Below are 20365 nucleotides of genomic sequence, written 5' to 3'. Positions count from 1 at the left end.
AATTCCTTGTCCTCATCCCTGTGTAAGCAGTACCGCATGCAGGTATTTATTTAAACATGATTCATTATTAATACAGAGTATTTAGACAGCAGCGTACTGGAAATGAATTACTTTGTCAGGTATTTAAGAGCTCTATTGTATGTAGTTTGTTTGGTTGGAAAACCGCTGTAGCAATCATAAAAGGTCAGGGATTCTTGTTCTCTAAAGCCTGAGGCTTTTTAGATATTTACAGGCCGTGTACAATGTAGCTGTTCTGGCTGTTCTGCCTTAGACCTGAGCTCAGGAGTAGACGAGGGACGGGGAGGAGGGGTTGTTTCTGGGTTGAGAGGGTTAATTGAATTGCCGGGCTCAATGAGCCTTGAGCTTCTTTGAGGAAAACGATGTCACTTACGCTGTATTGTGTTAGCCGCTGTGACTCAGTAGAGTTTAGGCCACAACTTCCATTCTCTTTTTCTATACAAACTGGATTACAACTCCACTTTATAAAGGTACAATCTATTCTATTGTGTCTTCCCAGTCAGCGTTTCGTGGTTCATACAGACCGCTTGCAATTGTGTCTCTCGGAGACCAGACTTCAGATTCACCCCGCACCCGTTACTACTTTTGTTTCTAAACATCAGAAGATGGCAAACCACGTATTCTGACTTCCAGCTGTCCTCTCTTGAAATGCTGCCTTTGCAGCGCAAAGTGTATATTCTTTGTTTTATAATGCACAAGTGCCATCTTCGTTATTTCTTTCTTTAAAAAGAGAAACGCTAAGAAAAAAAAAAAAGCATTCGGCTGCTGCAGGAAGAAGCTTCGCCTCGTACCCCTGAAGGAGTACCAGGGGTGATTTTAGGATTTTAGGTCCTCCTTTCCTGACATTGATAGGTCAAAGCAAGAAGGACTTGGTAAAATGGAGCTCCAGCACCTGTCATCCTTTAGGCCTGGCGCAATCAAATGTTGTACAGCAGCAGAAAATCCTGCCGCTTCCCAGGAGCAGCTCTCAGCCTGAACCCTTGCAGCCTGTCCAGCTTTCCTCCCGTGAAGCACGAGTGCGTGCCAGAGGAAGCTGCCTCTCGGAAAGCACCCGCTGCTCACGTGCTCTACCGTTGGAAAGATCAGTGGGACGATCTTGGAGCTTTTTGGTGTCAGACGCCCTTGGGGTTGCGTCGTCGTGTTGAGAAACGACTGTTGGTTCGGTTTGGGCTTGGGGATATTGAGTTGTGTTACATGGCACGGGCATAAGGAGAACTGACTCCGCCTGTCTAGTCTGAGTCTGGAATGGAGAACTGGGCGTGCAGAAGTGTCTTCTGTGTTATCAGTACTCAGAAATCCCCCTTTGCCGCTGCAGCCCTCTGTTACTAGCTCTCACATTTTTAACTCAAGTCTTGCAGTATTACGATGGTTCCTGTCATCGATTCAACAGTTTCCTCCTTTTTCAGAAAGACCATCTTCGCCCATGTCCCTTCATAGTAAAGATAAAGTGGTCTGAGCTGACACACCAACCGTTTTTTAAGAGACTTTATAGGTGGATGTAAGCCTTCTGGTGGCCAGCATTTTAAAAAATAAACAAAAAAAAAGCCCCAGAAAACAAAAAAAAAAACCCCGCCTGAAACAACAAAGCCATGCTGCCCCTTGGATAACAGGTTGTAGCTGGGCTGTGCAGACTGCTGGGAGGGAGACGGGGGGAGAGAGAATTGGATGCCAGGAACAGTACAGAGAAAGTCGTGGAACACAAGAGCTAAGTTTTAGGATTTCAGAGGCATGCTTAGGTTTAAATGAAACCAAAGGAAATGGGAGGTGGGGCTGGGTTCGAAGGAAGGAATTCAGTTTTCCAAGGGAGAAATGGGAGAGGGAAGAAACTGGAGGATAGAGATGGATACCGAGGGAGGGGTAAGGGTGAATCTGAAGTGTGGGAGATTGAGCGGGAAAGGAAAAAGTGTTTGTGGTAATATGCTGGAAATGAGAAGGAAGGAAAAGCGGGTGACAAAGGGAGGTGAGAGACAAAAAGCTGTGGGATCATTAAGAGAAAATGAAATGAAGAAAAGATTGTGAGGGAGAAAGGGGGGGGGTGAGAGACATAGGATTATGACAGGTGAGAGAAACAGAATGATGGTTTTCCTGTGCCAGAGGAACTCTGACTAAATTAACAAAGGGACATCTATGTGCCGTTGCAAAGGCTGTAGAAAACCATGAGTCACAGTTCACATGTGAAATACTGTGAGTGGGATACAGTTAATACAGTGAAGGATAGTGGAAGTCAGAAAGCTGCTAGATGATTGGTAATAATTGTATACAGATATGCATCACAATTAATCTTTAAGAACTACTTTGAGGCCCCAGGTTTCTGGAAGTGCTGTTTTATTCAGCTTTCTCTGTTAATCTTTGTGTACTTCAGGTCACTAAATAAATAATAATAAAAAAAGGCATTTAAAAGAAAAAGTAGTAATGGTGTTAAATTGATGCACTTGAAACGGTGACTTTTCTTGAGATGTCTGTTTGTACTTAGTGTAATGGAATGGCTGACAGCTGGTTTCAGTTGCCATAGTGTAATTATGTAGAATAGACTTTTGCGATGACACTATGTCAATTAAGGAATCTCTCACATTCTAGACTACAAAGGACAAAATGACAGTACAAGATATTTCTTCCGTTCTTTTTCATACGAAGATAGTGACACTGTGTGAAATTACAGTCCTGTTACGATGACACAAGTCAAATGATGCGAAAGAATTCTGGATTGATTAAAAATCATCAGCATTATAATATGGAATATGTATGATTTGATAAGTTGCTGTTATGTTTTGTTCGTTCTTCTTCGGAAGAGATTGGGGGGGGGGGCTGACAGACTGGGGGCGTTTCTTGTTATATTTGAACTGGTGTGTGTCAATGCGAAAAATGCTACTTATATAACAACGTGCTTTAAATAGTGGCTCTTCGGTATGTGAAAATATTTTAATCCTATACATCTTGAGTAAATTTGAAAGCCATTGCGGAACATGAACCAGGATAGAAGGAGGTGATATTGTCCCATATTTTTGGTTATGTCTCCCTTTTTTTAAACTAAACCCAGAGGAGGGGGAAATTACCACTTTTTTTCTTCTTTTCTCTTAAAGTATTCACTCTGTCCCAAAATCCCAATGAAGTCAGTGTCTTCATTTTTATTACACAAAGCAGAATAATGCAAATTCTTCATTGTTTTGGAGAAAACTGCAATATCAAAACACCCTGATGCATAATGAATGTATATAAAAAGCTCTTGAATTGAATTGAAAGAAAAGATGCTATAAGCATTTCCTGATAGTGAACGCAATTTCTTCTGGTCTCCCAGTATTGATCCTATGAGTTTTAATAGGTTTTTGTCAAGTAAAAAACAGTCTCATTTGCATGCAAATTATATAATGCTTCCAAATGATACATGTGGAGATCCTCCTCTGCCTGGTTTCCGCTGATTATTGATGTCTGTTTAAGGCTTGTTTTTGTTCCCTGCGTTAGCAATGTAGTATTTATTGACATTTTGATGTAGGAAACCACAAAACATCCTATCCAGTTAGATTAATTTATTTCTGTGGAAGTGCACAGGAAAAAAAGATTCTCTGAACAAAGGCACGAGCAGACATTTATCTCATTTAAAAATTCAGAAACATTCTAGTTTTAGAATCGCTGCCTCTGTGACGTCTGTAAGGAACTAGCCAACTGAGTCATCTTATTATTTCAGCATCTAAAAAAGATTACTCCAGACCGTTAAGGTGGCTTGCATCATTCCGTGCCGTGGAGTAACTCTGGCATTCTAATGAAGCCAGCCTCCCTTTAATTCCGATCCTTTCTCATGTACAACATGTGGTGTGTAGTTCCCAGCTTGCCAGGTCTGCATCTCACGTCTGTTTTGCGTGCAGCCTACTACAGCCCGGTCTTGTGAAATAGAAGCGATCGCTAATTTCTTGATAAAATGGGAATAGTCTATGAATATTCTACTTTTAATGTCACTGGTAAATGTAATGACAATTAATACATGTTTTCAGCTTAAAAAAAAAAAAGTTATGTAAGCGCAAAGCGTTCGTGTAACTAAACATTTAAGTCGCCGTACGTGCTCTGCTGTACGTACACTACAAACTCTCATTTATTACTGTAGTAACACGATGTTTGCACTTCTGCAATACAGTTTGTATAACAGCACTTGGTGTCACTCACTAGACTATGCCGTATTTCCCTGCCAGTTCGTGTCAAGTATCGGAAAACATTTTTCTAGTCACGTTTGATACGTTAGATAATAAACCAACACAGTAAAGGCAGGATAAATGATTAAGTAGAATGGAAGGAGAGAGCGCTGCATGGCCGTATCCTTTCGCTGGTAGTGGACAGTGTCAGTGGCAATGGGAGCAGTCGTTACACTGGTGTTCTGGAAGGTGGAAGAGGAGAGTTTGGGAGCCGCAGCTCTTCTGCGGGTATAAGTTTGCCAACAGTGAAGTTGACATGGGGTGGCTTTTTGTTGGCAGACAGGGAAACCAAGTCAGCACCGAACCCCTACTTCCCTTTCGTCTTTAGAGGCATCCACTTCAGCACAGCTGGAGCATACTGGGGAAGCTGTGCAGAGGACTCGCCTGCCCTTCCCTTTGGGGATAAGTGGAACACTTTGGACTTCAGGTGTGACTGTCTTAAGTTATCATTAAAACTTATTTCAGGTGTTAAGACTAGGAGGTATATACTCATTGGTACAGTTTATCTAATGTCTTAATGTTTAGCACGGTCACATGTACTATATATCTTTTGGTACTATATATCTTTGGACAGACTTCCTCTTTTTCTCAGGTGCTACCACTACTAGTGGTACAGCAGCAACTCATGATCATAGGATTTCCTGAGCCGGGAGGGACCCACAAGGACCATTGAGCCCAGCTCCTGTCCCCGCACAGGACACCCCAAATTCACACCGTGTCTCTGAGGGCCTGGGCCAAGGGCTTCTGGAATATCGCCAGGCTGGTGCCGTGATGCCTCCCTGGGGAGCCTGTGCCAGGGCTCCACCATCCTCTGAGGGAAGAACCTTTCCCTAATGCCCAGCCTAACCCTCCCCGGGCACATCTCCCTGCCATTCCCTCGGGTCAGCATGACAGCAACATCTCAAAACTTCCCAAATCAAGTCCCCACCTTCATATACTCCCATCATGTTTCCCCCACATTAGGAGTTCAGCAGCAGTTGGCCTTGCCCCCCTTGGGACTTCAGTCCCAGCCTCCTCCTTACCGAACGCTGGCACGATGTTCTGAGACAGCTTTCCCTAGATATCCCCTCAGTGAACCGCGGGCTCAGTCCTATACCCACAGTGACCCTGCTCCCATCTGCCTAAAGTCGCTTGCTACTTCAACATACCCTGTCTTTTTGTAGCATGGCTGTGCTCAAAGTTTGGTTTGAGCTTGCAGAACAAGTGAAATGTGCCAGCTGTGTTGACGCTGCCTGCGGTGGCACAGCTCAAGTGTGAGAAAATACTTTACAGATACGTAATAAAATTAATTTTAAAAAGGAATAGTTTAACATCTTTGCATTCTGGGCATAATAACTGGCTTTGTATATTGATTTTAATTACCAGGCCTAAAAATATGGAAAATCCTTAATGAAGTTACTTAAATGAAAATGCACGTTGTTGTAATTGTTTGCATTGAACCAGAGTTGAAGATAATAAGAATAATAATCCTGGACAACGCAGGAAGGGAAAAATATAACTCTCATATGCAGTGAAATACCAAACTGAACAAAAATGATTTGAAAACCATTTTGTCTTTGACTTAGTGAAAAAATTCCCTGCTATACTAGTTTGTAATTATTCGTTTAGAGTGGAAAAAAAGGAATGGGTAGGTGTAATTGCCTGGGGAACAGACAGCTAGTGCCACTTAAGATGCTGTAGGGTATCTAGGCTGGTCTCTGAGTGCTGCTTCGGAAAGAGGCGGGTCTCCTGCATTGGCTGTGTCGCTTCTGCCGTCTGCATGGTTATGTGTCAGGGACATCTCCAGCGTAACTAGACTTCTGTGTTTTGCTGCTGAACTGAGCTAACAGTGTCTGCTGGCTGTTTTTAGCAGCTCTAACAATCTCTGGCATATCAGAACAGTTTCATTCATCCAGAAGAGCAAAAATATTTGCTAATATGTACAACTTCTGTTTAACTAATACTCCTTTTCATTGGAATAAACGAGAATTGGGGATGGTGAAGTGCCTTACCAGTCACCGCAGGCAAAATGGTTGAAAGTTCTCCCAGAACAGTCGTGTAAAGGGAGCGCCTGTTCAGCCAGGATTAGAATTCCAGTGGATTTTAATGGTGCCGAAGAAAATCCTATCAAAGTTGGTGTGGTTCGACCCCAGCTCAGCCCCACGCAGCCGCTCGCTCACCCCCACCCCGGTGGGTTGGGGAAGAGAATTGGGAGGGTAAAGGCGAGAAACCTCGCGGGCTGAGACAAAGACAGGGTAACAGGGAACGCAAACGCCGCGCACACAAGCAGAGCAAGCCAAGGAACCCATCCCCTCCTCCCCACGGGCAGGGGGGGCTCAGCCATCCCCAGGGCAGCAGGGCTCCATCACGCCGAACGGTGCCTGGGGAAGGCAAACGCCATCCCTGCCAGCGTCCCCCCTTCCTCCTCCTCCTCCCCCGGCTCCGTGTGCTGGGCATGAGGCCGTGTGGTGTGGGACAGCCCTGGGGGCAGTGGGGGTCACTGTCCCGGCCGTGTCCCCCCAGCCCCTTGTGCCCCCCAGCCCCTCGCGGGTGGGGTGGGGTGAGGGGCAGGAAAGGCCTTGGCTCTGTGCAAGCCCCGCTCAGCAGGAGCGAAACCACCCCATGGTTATCAGCGCTGCTCCCAGCACAGATCCAGGACACAGCCCCATCCTGGCTGCTGCGGGGAAAATTAACTCCATCCCAGCCAAAACCAGCACAAAGTACACCCAGGTAACTTGTTTCTGTTTCCAGGTGATGGGCAGGGGCTTGTGCTGTGCCGTAGACCAGTATCTGTAGGGAAAGGTGCCATTTACATCTACAAATACATTTCTTAAACATCGGCATCCTCTTAGGAATCTCCAGCTGTGTCTGTAGCATGTGGTTTAACTTTAAGGATTTTATGCTCAGTCTTTCACTACGCCGTCAGAGAATTGGAACGTCCCAAGCCAAAGTCTCGTTCCCCATTGCGGGTTATATTGTCAGATCCTGACACTGCTCGTTTTATTCACGACTGGAGTCTCGCTCTGTGTGGCATAGCGTTCGCTTTGAATAAACGCCTCCGTGGACGTCGGCCTGTTTGACAGACAGCGAGTCGCAGGCGTTGCGTAGGGTCTGCTGTGACCGAGCACTTCACGTTGTTTGAACGCTACGTCATCCCCTGGCTGTTCTGAGCCAGCTCTCCTGGGACGGAGAGGTAAAGATATTTGTTATGAAAACCAGTTTCATGTTGCTGATGGTTGTTGAAAATTGGAGTGTGGAAGAGGAAGGAGGCGTGTTGATTTTTAGTCTCTCAGTTATTGCTAGTTTGGAGAAAGCTGGAGTGAGATTCTGGCATTAATTTCTCACTGGAGAAACTTTTGTGGAACCTCAACCACGTGCTAATTCTAAGGGCGCTGCATTGTCTTCTGGCCCTTAATGGAAACTCCGGCATTAACCCATCTGGGTGGACTTTCCTTGGTGGGGCTTCTAGAGAGGGTGGGGGGAGTGGTAAAACGAAGGAAGAACTAAAGTCTACAGTTAAGTAAACTTTTATATTGGCTATAGGAAGAAATGATAGGATGTAAATGGTTTGCTTTAATTACACTGTAACTTCATTAATGTAAGTGTAATGGAAATGCAGACCTGCCGTAGGTAATTCTCCCCCTCTGAGTGAGACTTCAGTTCGCTCCTGGCATTTCCTCCGTTGCTCCCTCGTAAGAGAATTATCCGGTCTAAGGAAACAACCAGGGCTTGCTTTCTCATGGCGTTAGGCACTGGGAGCTTGCTAATGTGCGTCCTTAGATTTTTATTGCGGAAAGAAATCTCGCTAGCTCTCGTGTATCAGCAAGCAGTTCCTTTTCTGAAGATGCACACTGAATATTGGCAATCCGTGAAGCTGTGAGTTGTACCTAACTTCTTTAATCAGTTCCCTGGTTTGCTATTTAGGGAAACGGGGAAATAAGCGTTTACCCTGATCAGCATGTGGTTGAGAAAAAAGAGTTCAGAAGAGAATTCAGTAGCGCCATATCTACAGGTGGCTCCGCAGGAAACCTCCCCCTCTCCTCATCGCGGGTCTGGGACAAGCGGCGCCGCTGGTCTGGTGTGAAGGACGGGCATCTCCGCAGAGGTGCTGCGCGCAGATGTGTAAAATAAGCTTTTCGTTCCCTGTGTCATAAAGAACTGGTAATCTAACTGGCGCTTTCGGGTCAGACCTTCAAAAGGGTTGCAACTCAGCCGCTGCCCAGTTGACCTAGAAATGGAAAAAGTATTTACAAGTACATAAAGCAGGCACAGGGGTTTTCAAACGCAGATCTGTTAAGCCACTAAAAATCCTACATCTGCCTCAGACTGAAGATGCTTTTTTGCAAGATAAAAAGAAAAGTGTTATCTTTGCATAGTCAACAATTTGGCTTTCTTTCTGGTGTCTTTGTCATAATGTTGTGTAACATGTTGGTACGTCTAAATAATGCCAGTCTTATTTAATAGATATAAATATATATAAAATAATAAATATATATTAAATAGTATTCTACTAGCCAGGTAAAGGAAAAATATTTTGTATTTTCTCTTGAATTTTTGCTACGTTGGTATGTGACCTCTCCCCCCCCCCCTTTTTTTTCCCCTTTGTCTTTTCCCTTCAGAACTACTATGGAGCTGCCAAAATGATTCTTTCTGACAATCCGCTTGGCCTGACGTGCGGAATGGTGTGTCCAACGTCGGATCTCTGTGTTGGTGGCTGCAATTTGTACGCCGTTGAGGAGGGACCAATTAATATTGGTGGATTGCAGCAGTTTGCTACTGAGGTAGGTAGGACTTGCGGATGTCTTGAATTCTTTGTATGTGCCGATGGGTATTGTGTAAGTGGTCGCCTTTGTTAATGATTTGTTTAAAAAAAAGCTGGAACTAATACAATAAAGGTGTAGGAATTTAGAATAATTCTGCTTTTTCTTGCAGCACATTCAGAAGCTTAGAAATGCTTTCATAATGCAGTACTTTATAGGAGCATAAGAGCGTTATTTGTGAACAAAATTATTCTAGAAACACTAGTAGTTGAGGCAATTTGTTTTTTAATGAAGGATTTATCTAAGCAGGTGAAATTGTGGATGCTACTGAAGTAGGCTGCATAGGGAAAAAAATCAGGAAATAAATTCACTGCATGTTAAGGAGACGTAGAACTGTTCTGGGCACGGGGTAGATCCTACAGCAGAATTAGTGGGCGTTTGTACTGGCTTTGGGGCAAAGTGTCAGATGAATTACACTTTTTACCATCCTGTTTTGCCAAAAGTAAGTAAGTAGTTCCAGGTTGACCTGAAATGTGTGTCTGTGTGCATCTATCTGGGTAGATACAGGTGCACACACGTGCGTGTATGTGTAAATGTATTAGTTCATAAAGGTACGTGTGCATTTTGGCTACTGAAGCAAAGGTTGTCCCTTGCTGCTTGGTGTTAGGAAGCCTTCCCGAGGGTTTCTGTTGAGGCACATGTGCGTTATTTGTGACTGCAGAGTTTCAATGCTCCGGCTTCTGTCTGAAGAAAGACGGGGGCTGCTGCTCATTTGTCGTCTTCCTGTGAGGGCATGGAGAATTTGTACCAAACTCATGGTCTCAGCTGGCACCTCCTCTGATCTGTCTGAAGTATCTTTGGGTAAAAATTGTGATTTTTGGTCTCTGTAAAAGTAGAGGAAGTTGTAGCTGTATTCAAAAAAAGAGCATATGCATGGGTTAAGATTGCACGTTTCTATACAGTCCTTAACTGATGAGCGTGTCCCTCTTGTGTATCTTGAGCCACTTGGCTGGTCATATTTACAAACATACGATGCAATTCCAGTCCCCTTTGCCAAGCCTGGGACAGGCTTGTTGGACAGACCAAAACAGAAATGAGAGTCAAGCTGGAAGTAAGAGCTGATATGTCTGTGAGGCCATTTTTTTCCCCTGCTGCCACTCACAGGCTTCACGTCCCTTCTCAGTGGCTGTGGGTCATGATTCGATGAGCAAACATTGCTACCTGCTGCAGTTCTTCTCCTTTTATCTGTTCGTAGCCCTCCTTCCTTCTCTCCAGGAGGCTTGTAGACCTTCTGGAGCACTTCTAAACTTTTCTGCTAGCTGTTGCTGAACCTCCTCTCCTCTCTGGCATTTAAGTAGCCCCATCCCCTTTGACTTTCTTGGGATTTGAACATACGAGCATAAGAATCAGCACAGTTTGGACCAAAGTTGTCGTTTACGGGCTGAGGTTAGAGGCACTGAACTGGATTTGTTCTACAATGTATATTCAATAGTTGGGTTTTATCAGTCAAGAGGCAATTTTATTAGCTTTTCTTCTAATGGCCTTTATTCCTTACATATAGAAAACTTAATATTTGTTGCAAAGCAGAAGACTTATTTTTTTTTCTTGAAAACAAGAAAGATTAAGCAGTTGTCAAGTAGATGATAAATACAGTGGTGAAATATTACTGTTTAGAAACCAAATGGAAGTAATATCTGTTAAAACTTGATTTGTGTCTCCTTTTAGCCCTAATGCTATGATTAATAGAGGGGAATTATGGCTTGATAGATAATGCTAAATATCTGCCATTTTTCTTCAAAAATCTTTAGAAATCTATTAAAAAACCTCAGTGCTAGCACAATGATTGATATGAAAACTGCAGAGAGGATGAATAGCTCAGAATGGCTTTGCTCCTAATGTTTCAAGTTTGTTTAATGTGATATTAGTTTTGAGAGTTTGAACAACATAAAATCTCTGCGCAGTTCTGTTTAGCACTCTAACAAAAACATTTCAGTAAATGTTATCTGTAGTATTTTTAATTATTTAAACTATTTTTAATGTAATAAAAATATAGTTTAAATAGTTAAACTGTTATTTAACTTAATATTTAGCATCCTAAAATGTTAAATGTAGTTGTTAGTAACCTTTCAGTTTACTGCTGTTTAACAAAGATTTCGTCTGTATTGTAGTACTCATAATTACAGAAGTGACTGCCTATTATTACTAATTAATACTTTTCTTTTTTAGCTTTCACTCAGTTAAATTTTCCTATGAAACTAGTTGAAAAAGATATAATGGTATGAGAGCTTCCAAGTAACAACCGTTACAAGAATATAGATCAAAATACAGGAGAAGATCATAAGGTACTACTGCTCGGACAAAAAACTGGCCCAGATGCTGCAGGCGAAGTGTGTTCCCAGCTTCACCTAGACAAATAACTTGGCAAATTGTGTAATTTAGGCGTGCAACACGTGCTACTCTTAATGAGAGCTGCGCGGTAATCCCCACGCTCTGTGTAATAGTTTGTCCCACAGGGGCTTATTTACTGAAAACTCCATTGTGCATAAAGCCAGTTTTAGACTTTTTTTTCCTTGGAATTAGTCTGAGGATCATCACTTGATGCATTACGAGAGCGAGCTCTAATAAAAAGGCACAACTGCTAGCTGAGATAAAAGATAAAATTGCAGTAAAGCGGGAACGTGGGTTTAAAATGGAAAATATATGGGTATGACGTATGCCCCTTTGTGCTTCGGAACAATGACTGATCATCTGTTCATACTGCAGATAAAACTCCCTAATTGTAAAATATTTGTCTTGCATACGATAGAACACAAAAAATGGCACCTCGCGCCTCCTGCGTTTTCCTTCTGCCCTTCCGTATAGACTTGCAACTGTGCGAGGCTCGTTCTCAAAGTAAATTGTGACCCAGTCTGAAAAAAAAAAATGTGGATTTTTGACAATTAAGTGTTCCAGTGGAGAAAAAGGAAATGTCCGTTTGTATTTGTGATGTAGAATGTGTATACTGGGATGCAGTTACCACGGTAACTGTTGCATCTAGAGAATAACATGGAGTAAAAGCTCACTATTATAAATGATGAGTGTCAAGCGCAGGTTACACCTGCTACTGCTCAGGTCAAAATTATATTAATGTCTTTATCTGTCTCCTTTGCCCAAGTCCTTTGGAATCAGGAAACATCTCTGGTTTTGGAACACAAGTTCAGTGAAAATATAGTGAGATTGCAGGGACAGGACATGCAGGCGTGAGCTATATGCCTGTCAGTCCCACGAAATAAACTAAAATTACTGGTTCCTCAAGTACAAGTTTGTAAGCTTGCAGGAAAAAAGAAGCACGACCTACTGCGTTGTCTGTTGTAGCATCAGTAAGAAGCCCTCAAAACCTTACATTTCTGGATAGACATTACCGAATCTGAAGGTTCTCCTGTGTTTCTAGTTAACCATTCTGAATGAAGGAGCACAAGCTACGCAGAAAATGTATTATTTTGATTGCTGCGTACTAGATCTAAATACTAGATCATTCAGTACCGTGACTCTTGTGCCCGCTAAGGTTCTGGCGGTTTGTTCCTCTCTGGAGATCTGTTGTGGCTGCTGTTGGAGCAGCAAGAAATTGGAAAAGGAAACTCGATAAGTTGGTTGGTTTTTTTTTTTTTTTTTCCTAAAAGATGCATTGTACAAGCTTACCTGCTGTTAACCTCGGGGCGTCTCAGCGGAGCGCCCGGACCGGGAGGTGGGCCGCGGTGAGGGACCCCCGGGGAGCGCTGAAGCTCCCTTCTCCCCCGACCCGCCGCGGGCAAGGAGGCAACGGCTGCCCAGAGGGATTGCCGTGGAGGGGTGCGCTGCACCCTGGGCCTCGGAGCCCCTCTTTTACTTGCGTGTTGACAGGTCTGATCAGTCTTGACATCGTTGCGGGGAGAGGGTGGTTCTTGGGGAGCCGCGGCTGCTGCGGTGGGGCGGCCGGGGGGTGGCTGCCCGGGCCCCTCACCGTCGCCGGCACGGGTGGGCGTGCTGCATCAGCGGAGGAGGGTTGCTCTGGGGAGCTAAAACGGCAGGAAAAATCTAATTGCTCGTATTAATTTTTAACACGTAGAATCCCAGAACGGTTTGGGTTGGGAGGCATCTTTAGAGCCCATCCAGCCCAACCCCCTGCAGCGAGCAGGGACGTCTTCAACTACACCAGGTTGCTCAGAGCCCTGCCTTTAGGTTGTATTCTCTTTTAACTCATGTTGAAATCTAAAATAATAAATTATAAAATTTTAGGCTTGTTTGAAGGGGATGATGTATCCTTCTACAGTAGTTCAGGGGATGAATCTGAAGACTTGGGATTTCTCAGGCCAATGCTGAAAGACTTGCTGATATTTGGACAAGTTATATAAATTTCTCTACAGCGTGTTTTACAGATATTAAACATTCCTTGGGGTTTTTTTAAAGGCATTTACATGAATGTTGCTGTGGCCTTTTTAGCAGTGGGATTAATGAGATGTAGAGGTATGGACTCAGCAGGGTCCTAGATCCGTGGGGTTTAATGGGACTGGGATAATATTAATGTCTAGTTGTTGTGTATTTTTAAAAAGTCTTTCATGAGATGCTTTAGGCCCTAGTTTTGTCAACGCTCACCTACTTGCATCAAGGTTTGCAGTACTGCAACTTTAGCTGTTAACTTGTCGGAGGGAGGATCGACAAGTTTTCCTAACAAGCTCACGTTTGTGGAAAAACCACTTCCTGTACGTCCTGTGCTATCCGCTGCAATTAAATGAAATTAATCGTGTGACCGTGTAATTTGACAACTGCATGAATATCACTGAGCGTGCGGTTTGCTTCACCTTTTATTAAAATCTGTGCAGAATATTATTTTCTCCTTTAAATATGCAACTGCCCCATGTGAATGTAAGCCAGCCTACAGACAAATATCCATGGAAACCAGTGGGCAAGTGTGAAACTAATACAATCAGTTCCTAAACGTTACTGATTTCGTTGCCTGTAGTTTCCTTTCTGTGCGCTGGCAGAATCTGATAAATCAGAATATACTAACACGTTTCACACTGAAATAAATACTAGCTAGGTGCTAATGTCTACGTCGGTGGTTGTTTGGTATCTCATCACCTTAGCGAGGGATAGTTGACAGCAAACCTGACTAATAAACTTATTTCTATAGCCTTTTAAGCATGGAAGCAGGCACTGTGCCTGAAGAACATGAAGGATTTAGTTACGAAGCCAAAACTTATGTTACTAAAAAATTACATTTTCCCACTGCTCCTTCCATTTCCCCCATATTTATTTTTTTTTTTATTTCAGCCTTTTCTGTTGATGAAGGTTTTGTGATTAAGGTGAGAGATTAAACAGACACACTTTTTATTTCAGAAACATGACCTTCCTTGGATGTCTTGGAGACTACCAAATACGCTTTCTGGCAGCCTGTCTTGTTTCGTAGGATTAGGCAAAGGCTTTTGTACATTTTGACGTCGAGGTTAAACTTTCAGTCTGTTTACTGTTTTATTTAACACATTCTTTGTCATAGTCCAAAGATAATTTTATATAAAGGTGCATTTAGAGGAAAACTGCCTGATCGTATTTGAATTCTGCACATAGGTGGAGAAGGGTATCTGCAGCATATTCCTCTTAGAAAATATCTGATCAGAAAACTCAAAAGTGACTGAAGTGAGTTACTTTAATTTATTCTAATGTATATAAAAATTGAGATAACAACTTTGAATAACAGTTCTAACCTGCTCTAATGGTTTTAAATGGTTTAGATTCATTTAAATCATGCTTACTATGCCATAAAATGATTTTCATCAGGTTAGCAAAATGCATTTCTCTGAGTCACCTGCCACTCTGCCAAATGTGACATCTTTTCATCAAACCATGCTAATACTGGAGTCGCGTAGTGAAGAAAAGAACCGGGATTTTATTACGTGAGGAGAACAATAAGCTTTTCCCTGTCTGCGTTCTGAAAAACAGCTAAACTGAGCTGGCTGGAGCTTTCCAGGAGAATTGAGCTTGGATCGGATGCTCAGCAACAGTTTGCTTAAGCGGGAAATACTGTGGAACGTTAATACAAACTTCTGTTTGCGTACAGTGCCTGGAATTAGGCGCTTTGTCGAGGACACCGAACGTTTTGCAGCCCCGCTGCAGGGAAGGGGTGTCCGATTTACAAGGGAGAAGAGAACAAACCTCCAGATTTCACACTGGAGAGAACACCGAGCAAGTGCACTCACACCTTTACGCGTGAAAGTAATGCAAAGAGGGAAACTGTAATGTGTTATAGATGTCTGAGTTTGTTTGAGTTGTTGGAACTTTAGCAAAATAGCTTGGCTGTTTTGGTCTGGCCTGTTGTATCTCGCTTGAGGACAAAGTCTCCATAATCTTTCTTGCAAGCTGGGATGTCCTTCCTACGGACCCGAACGGACACGAAGCGTGAGAAGGGGATGGAATCTGCGTGGCTTTGGTTTGAATAGGCCCTATGTGGAAAAGTAATGATAATTGCAGAGTATTTGATTAAAAGTTAAAGAATAAATGCTCAGTGTTATTAATGTCTATCAATAATCTATTTAACCTCTGCTGTTTGTGTATGAGAGAGCGCCAGAGGGAAAGGCAGGCATGGGGACGATGGCCGAGTCTTTCCGCTGAGAGTCAGCTTTGAAATTCATCATTTGGTCTCGTTTTCCTGAACGGGTCTTGGTTACAAAGCACTGCAAAACAAAAATGAAATCATCTTTTTGAGGGGGAGGTGGATAAGAAAGGCAATTGTATTAAACTTTACTTGCGTCCTGACCACAGTCTGAGCAGAGAAAAATCGGAGAGGGCAGTTGCGTATAATGCGGCATTGAACACTTGCTTGCAGGTCAGTCATCTCTGCCCACCAAAGGATTTGTACAGAGGAATTCAGTGATATTTAATTAGGTGAATTACAGTGTAGGGAAACTTCACCATGAGGTGAGTGAAAATCTTTTGAAATGCATTGAAGCAATTTGCTATTTTCACACAGTTACCCTGCCAGCCTTAATATGCAAAACTGCCGCTGAATTCCAGATGGCAAGATATCGCCGCACAAGCTGGCTGTGCTGCATACAGACAGTTTCACCCTAGTTGCAAATAGGCAGAATTAAAGCTGACCGTTCAGCCTGAACTACGAGGATTTGCTGCGTGAGTGCTTGGTTTCTGGAGCTTAACGCTGCGCTACAGGAGCGCGGTGCTTCGGTGTAACGTTTAGTTGATGGGTACGGCTGTTCGATGATAAATATAAAAATAATTGTGTCAACGACAAACTAGGTTTAGTGATAAATTTATTAAGCATATGCACATTCATAGCGTTCAATATGCACATGGAATGTGCGAGTTATATCGTGTGTATTACTGACTAGCCTGCTGAAACAACTGCATGAGCCTCATGGAAATTTGGTATCATTCAGGCCATTTCTGTGTGAATGTAACAAAGCAGACATTTTAAAAATATCCTATTGCGTTGTGGTTATCACAGTCTAGTTTCACAGTACAATATAAGCTTTTCAGCCTGTGAAATCCATTAATAACCACGTTAAACCATCCCATATTGTATGAATTGTCAGGTTTAAATGATTCTTTTTTGAAAACAATTATCTGTCTCTTGCTTCTTGCAGTTTGTTAAAATGCTATGTCAATTTACAAAGACTGGGGGAATTTGACACAGAAATTTTAGAGGGGGAAGGAACTAATCATTGGTTTACCTAGCATGAGTGCTCAAGTACGCATGAAGAAAATGAACATTGATTCAAAACATAAATGAAGAATTCTGTTCATGAGCGGAATTGCCAAAGTTTAACTTGAAAAACCTTCGCTTCTTGAGTTCCAAGGAAAATAAAAACTGTCGGTAAACTTGTTAAATAGCTTAAATATGATAATTATTAAGGCAAATGACAACGTATGTATATTAGAGGACTAGATAGCACTTATGAAACACAGTTCTGCATTGAAATAGATGGGGAATAATGCTGTCTTCTGGTAGTCTTTGAGGTGCAGCCCTGAAGTGTTTGTGATATGAGTGAGAATCTCAGCGCGATCTTGTATCCTTTTGGTCTAATATTGTGCTTCTGCTAGAGATATACTCCTTGGGTTAAATATTTTTCCCCCTAATTGCTAAAATGAAACAAAGATGTAACTATGCTCTTCCACGCTCCTAATCTTTAGTAGCCTGCAAGAGCTGAGGGTCTATTCTTTCATAGGTTACACAAGATAGAGAGTCCATTCCCTCCCCTAGTGCATGTAAATGCAGAGGACAGTGAAGGCTGGCTTAGCGATTGTAGACTATTTCTGCCTCCTACCTGTACGCCTGAGGAAAGAACTGATTTAAACCAAATCTGAAATAAACTGTGTGATGTTGCCACTGGGTTAGGAGCCCCTTGTGCTGGGCTCTGTATAAATAAGTAATAGTGGTCAGAGACTGTCCCAAAGTAATTTTAATAGTCAAGGCAGATAGGGCAGGTCATCACCAGGTGAAGCATTGAGGCATGGGGGGAACGGTCTTAACTTGCAGGTATGCCTACAACTCTTGGGCACCCCATTAAAAAGTGGAGAACATCTGCAATGGATGATCAACTAACGTGAAATAAGTCTTATTAGGATTGTTTAAGAGGAGGCATCTAAAGAAGGGTTCCCTTTGAAAATACAGCACTGACGACTAGGGGCAGTTCCTAAAAAGAGTTTCAAACCCCCACCTAAGGTTTTTACCTACCACCTCTACAAAGTCAAGCCGTAAGCGATTGATCCAGGGTCACACAAGAATGCCTCTTGAAGAAGCAAAGTCCCTTCACTGGTGTTACAATCCTTTGCGTTATTCGCAAAAATACTTTTCTAGTAGCAAGAATAATCTGCACGTTGTTTGGAAGGAAAGTTTTGGTGTTACAGAGATTCTCTGCCATTTGGCTGACTTTGCATTACTATTCTGTTACTGGTAGTCTGGTTCCATCTTCACTGTAAAACGTACAGTGGTGAAGGATCTGACTTCAGACATTTATAAGACAAGAAGAGTTATAGAAGAACCAACAATGTCCCTACAAATGCACACGTGTCAGCTGGGAATCCCTATAGCGTTACAAAGCGATCTGCGATAATACATCAATGATATGTGACGGTACTAGCGGAAGCTTCCATCACATTATTCATAACAAAATTTAAGGAGGGAATGTAAAGTATGTAACCTGTTGAATGTCTTGCTTTTCAGGTGTTCAAAGCTATGAATATTCCTCAGATCAGAAACCCTTCCTTACCTCCTGTAGAAGATATGCCTGAAGCCTATCGTGCGAAGATAGCTCTCCTTGGCGCGGGACCTGCAAGTATAAGTTGTGCTTCCTTTTTGGCTCGATTGGGCTATTCGAACATCACCATATTTGAAAAGCAGGAGTACGTTGGCGGCTTAAGGTAAAAAGCAATGGCAAAAAAGCGCTATTACTAATGGCTGTAGAATCACAGAATCACAGAAGGTGGGGGTTGGCAGGGCCCTCTGGAGCTCACCCCGTCCCACCCCCTGCTGGAGCAGGCACCCCCAGAGCAGGGGCACAGGGCCGCGTCCAGGCGGGGGGTGAATGTCTCCAGGGAAGGGACCCCACAGCCCCTCTGGGCAGCCTGTGCCCCTGCTCTGGCACCCGCACAGGGAAGGGGTTTGTCCTCATGTTCAGGTGGAACTTCCCGTGTCCAGCTTGTGCCCAGTGCCCGTTGCCCCTTGGCCTGGCGTTGGGCACTAAAGAAAAGAAAGCATAGCAAAAGATATTGTGCAAACATAGCTTATACATGATGCCTCTACCTTTATCAAAGGAAGAGAGTAGAAGATTTCCGATCTGGATAACTTACTTTTTATTTAAATAGTTCATCATTCAGGTTAAACCTGATACAGTTACAGGCAAGCTTTAACTGAAAATGTGGTGGCTATGTCCTATATTCTCTTTATATGACCACTAAAATTCCAAGGCACAATTGTTGTTATTGAATTAACACCTTAGAAAACTATGTCAGGAACCATGTTCCCGTATCCAAAACTTTTAAAACAAAGTCAAGTACTTGTAGCGCTACTCAGTGAAAGAATTAGTAGCTGTTTAAAATGATTTAGACAGATACTAATTTCATGGAGAATTTTAAATCTAGAATGCTTACCTGAACTACCTTATGCAAATAAAGGTGGCAGTGAACAAATCCGTCGTGTATGCCTGGACTTACAGCTTTAGGAAGCCGTACCATAAGAGTGAAATAAACACCCTACAATTCTCAACCTTCCACAAATTGCAGATACAGAAGGGAAGGTACCTTTGCAGTTTTCCTGTATGGAAAACACTTGGCTGATATTTGCACGCTGTCATGTCCTCCACAACTAGAAGATTAATTTTTACCACTGTAAAAGTGGCTGAGATCATACCTTACAAGTTGGTTGGAATCCCTAAGTACAAGATAAAATATTTCAAAACCTGACTAGTGGATACCAAGGCATTCAAAATTAAAATGAAATTTTACATGTTGAAGATGTGCTCACGCTAAAGCCTTTACAAAATAACAAGTGAAAAGAAACAGAGAGAGGAAGAAGTGATGCACTCGCATTTCTCACTGCAGCATCACTGAGATCAATAGAGTTGACACCGTTAATGAATTTGATCCATAATGTCATAATGTCAAATACTTATTCAGTGCTCTGGAAGATAGAGAATCAATGCTGGAGAAGTTGAACTGATCACTTGCATTTTTCCCAGTGAGGTTCAGAAGTGTTCTACCCAGTTATCAAGGTGTTAATACACAGGTATTTAACTGGGAGCCCTTTTACTTGAGCTGGTTGCCATAGAGGATTGCGAATTTAGTATGTGAGATACCTATTCACCTGTCGAGCAGCACATGTTTTCGTAATTACCAGAATTAAAATCGGCTTTGTTGCTGTAAAGTCATAAGAAATAATGAGATGTTTCTAACAATGAAGCTTTACTTGGTGACAGCTTAGGCTCAGGTTGGACTCAGCCACATAATACAGTCATTTCTGCGGTTGCTTACTGTGTGCTTGCGTATTTGAAGCAATGTGATCTTAAGTTACATCTGTTCTTCATGTTTTAATTTGAATTTAAATTAAAGCTTTGTTGTTTGTCCTACTGCAGAAAGCCTTACACTAGGTTTTTCCTGTTCTGTTAGTATCCTTAATGGTCAAGCAGTGCATTTTAATGTCTGTCTTCCTAGTCTTAAAAGTCTTACGGCTGGACTCGATGACCTTAAAGGTCTTTTCCAACCTCAGTGATTCTATGATTCTATGAAAGAACGCATTGCAATCAAGGTCAAGCTTAACTTCCATTCATTGTCGAAAGTTTCACGTCTGGTTTAAGGGCATCAATTCCTTTTGTCCTTATTTTAATCTTGGAACAAAAGGGAGGCTGGCCTGTGGCAGCAATCATCCATTATTGCTGCTGTAAGTCTTTGCAGTGCATCTCT

The 20365-nt window shown here is 42.7% G+C and overlaps 1 protein-coding gene across 3 annotated transcripts in view; it reads left to right on the top strand.

Annotated features, from left to right (window-relative positions):
- DPYD (dihydropyrimidine dehydrogenase) overlaps positions 1-20365 on the top strand; it is a 368160-nt gene that overhangs the window by 103900 nt on the left and 243895 nt on the right. For all 3 annotated transcript variants that reach the window (XM_075098192.1, XM_075098193.1, XM_075098195.1), the window contains 2 exons: positions 8798-8959; positions 18132-18328. In XM_075098192.1, coding sequence (XP_074954293.1) covers positions 8798-8959; positions 18132-18328 — 359 coding nt within the window. The remainder of the gene's footprint in view (positions 1-8797; positions 8960-18131; positions 18329-20365) is intronic.

The sequence above is a fragment of the Phalacrocorax aristotelis genome, chromosome 6 (assembly GCF_949628215.1).
Source record: "Phalacrocorax aristotelis chromosome 6, bGulAri2.1, whole genome shotgun sequence".
Taxonomy (NCBI): domain Eukaryota; kingdom Metazoa; phylum Chordata; class Aves; order Suliformes; family Phalacrocoracidae; genus Phalacrocorax; species Phalacrocorax aristotelis.
Note: the sequence above shows the minus strand (reverse complement) of the source record. Positions and strands in the feature narration are given on the sequence as shown.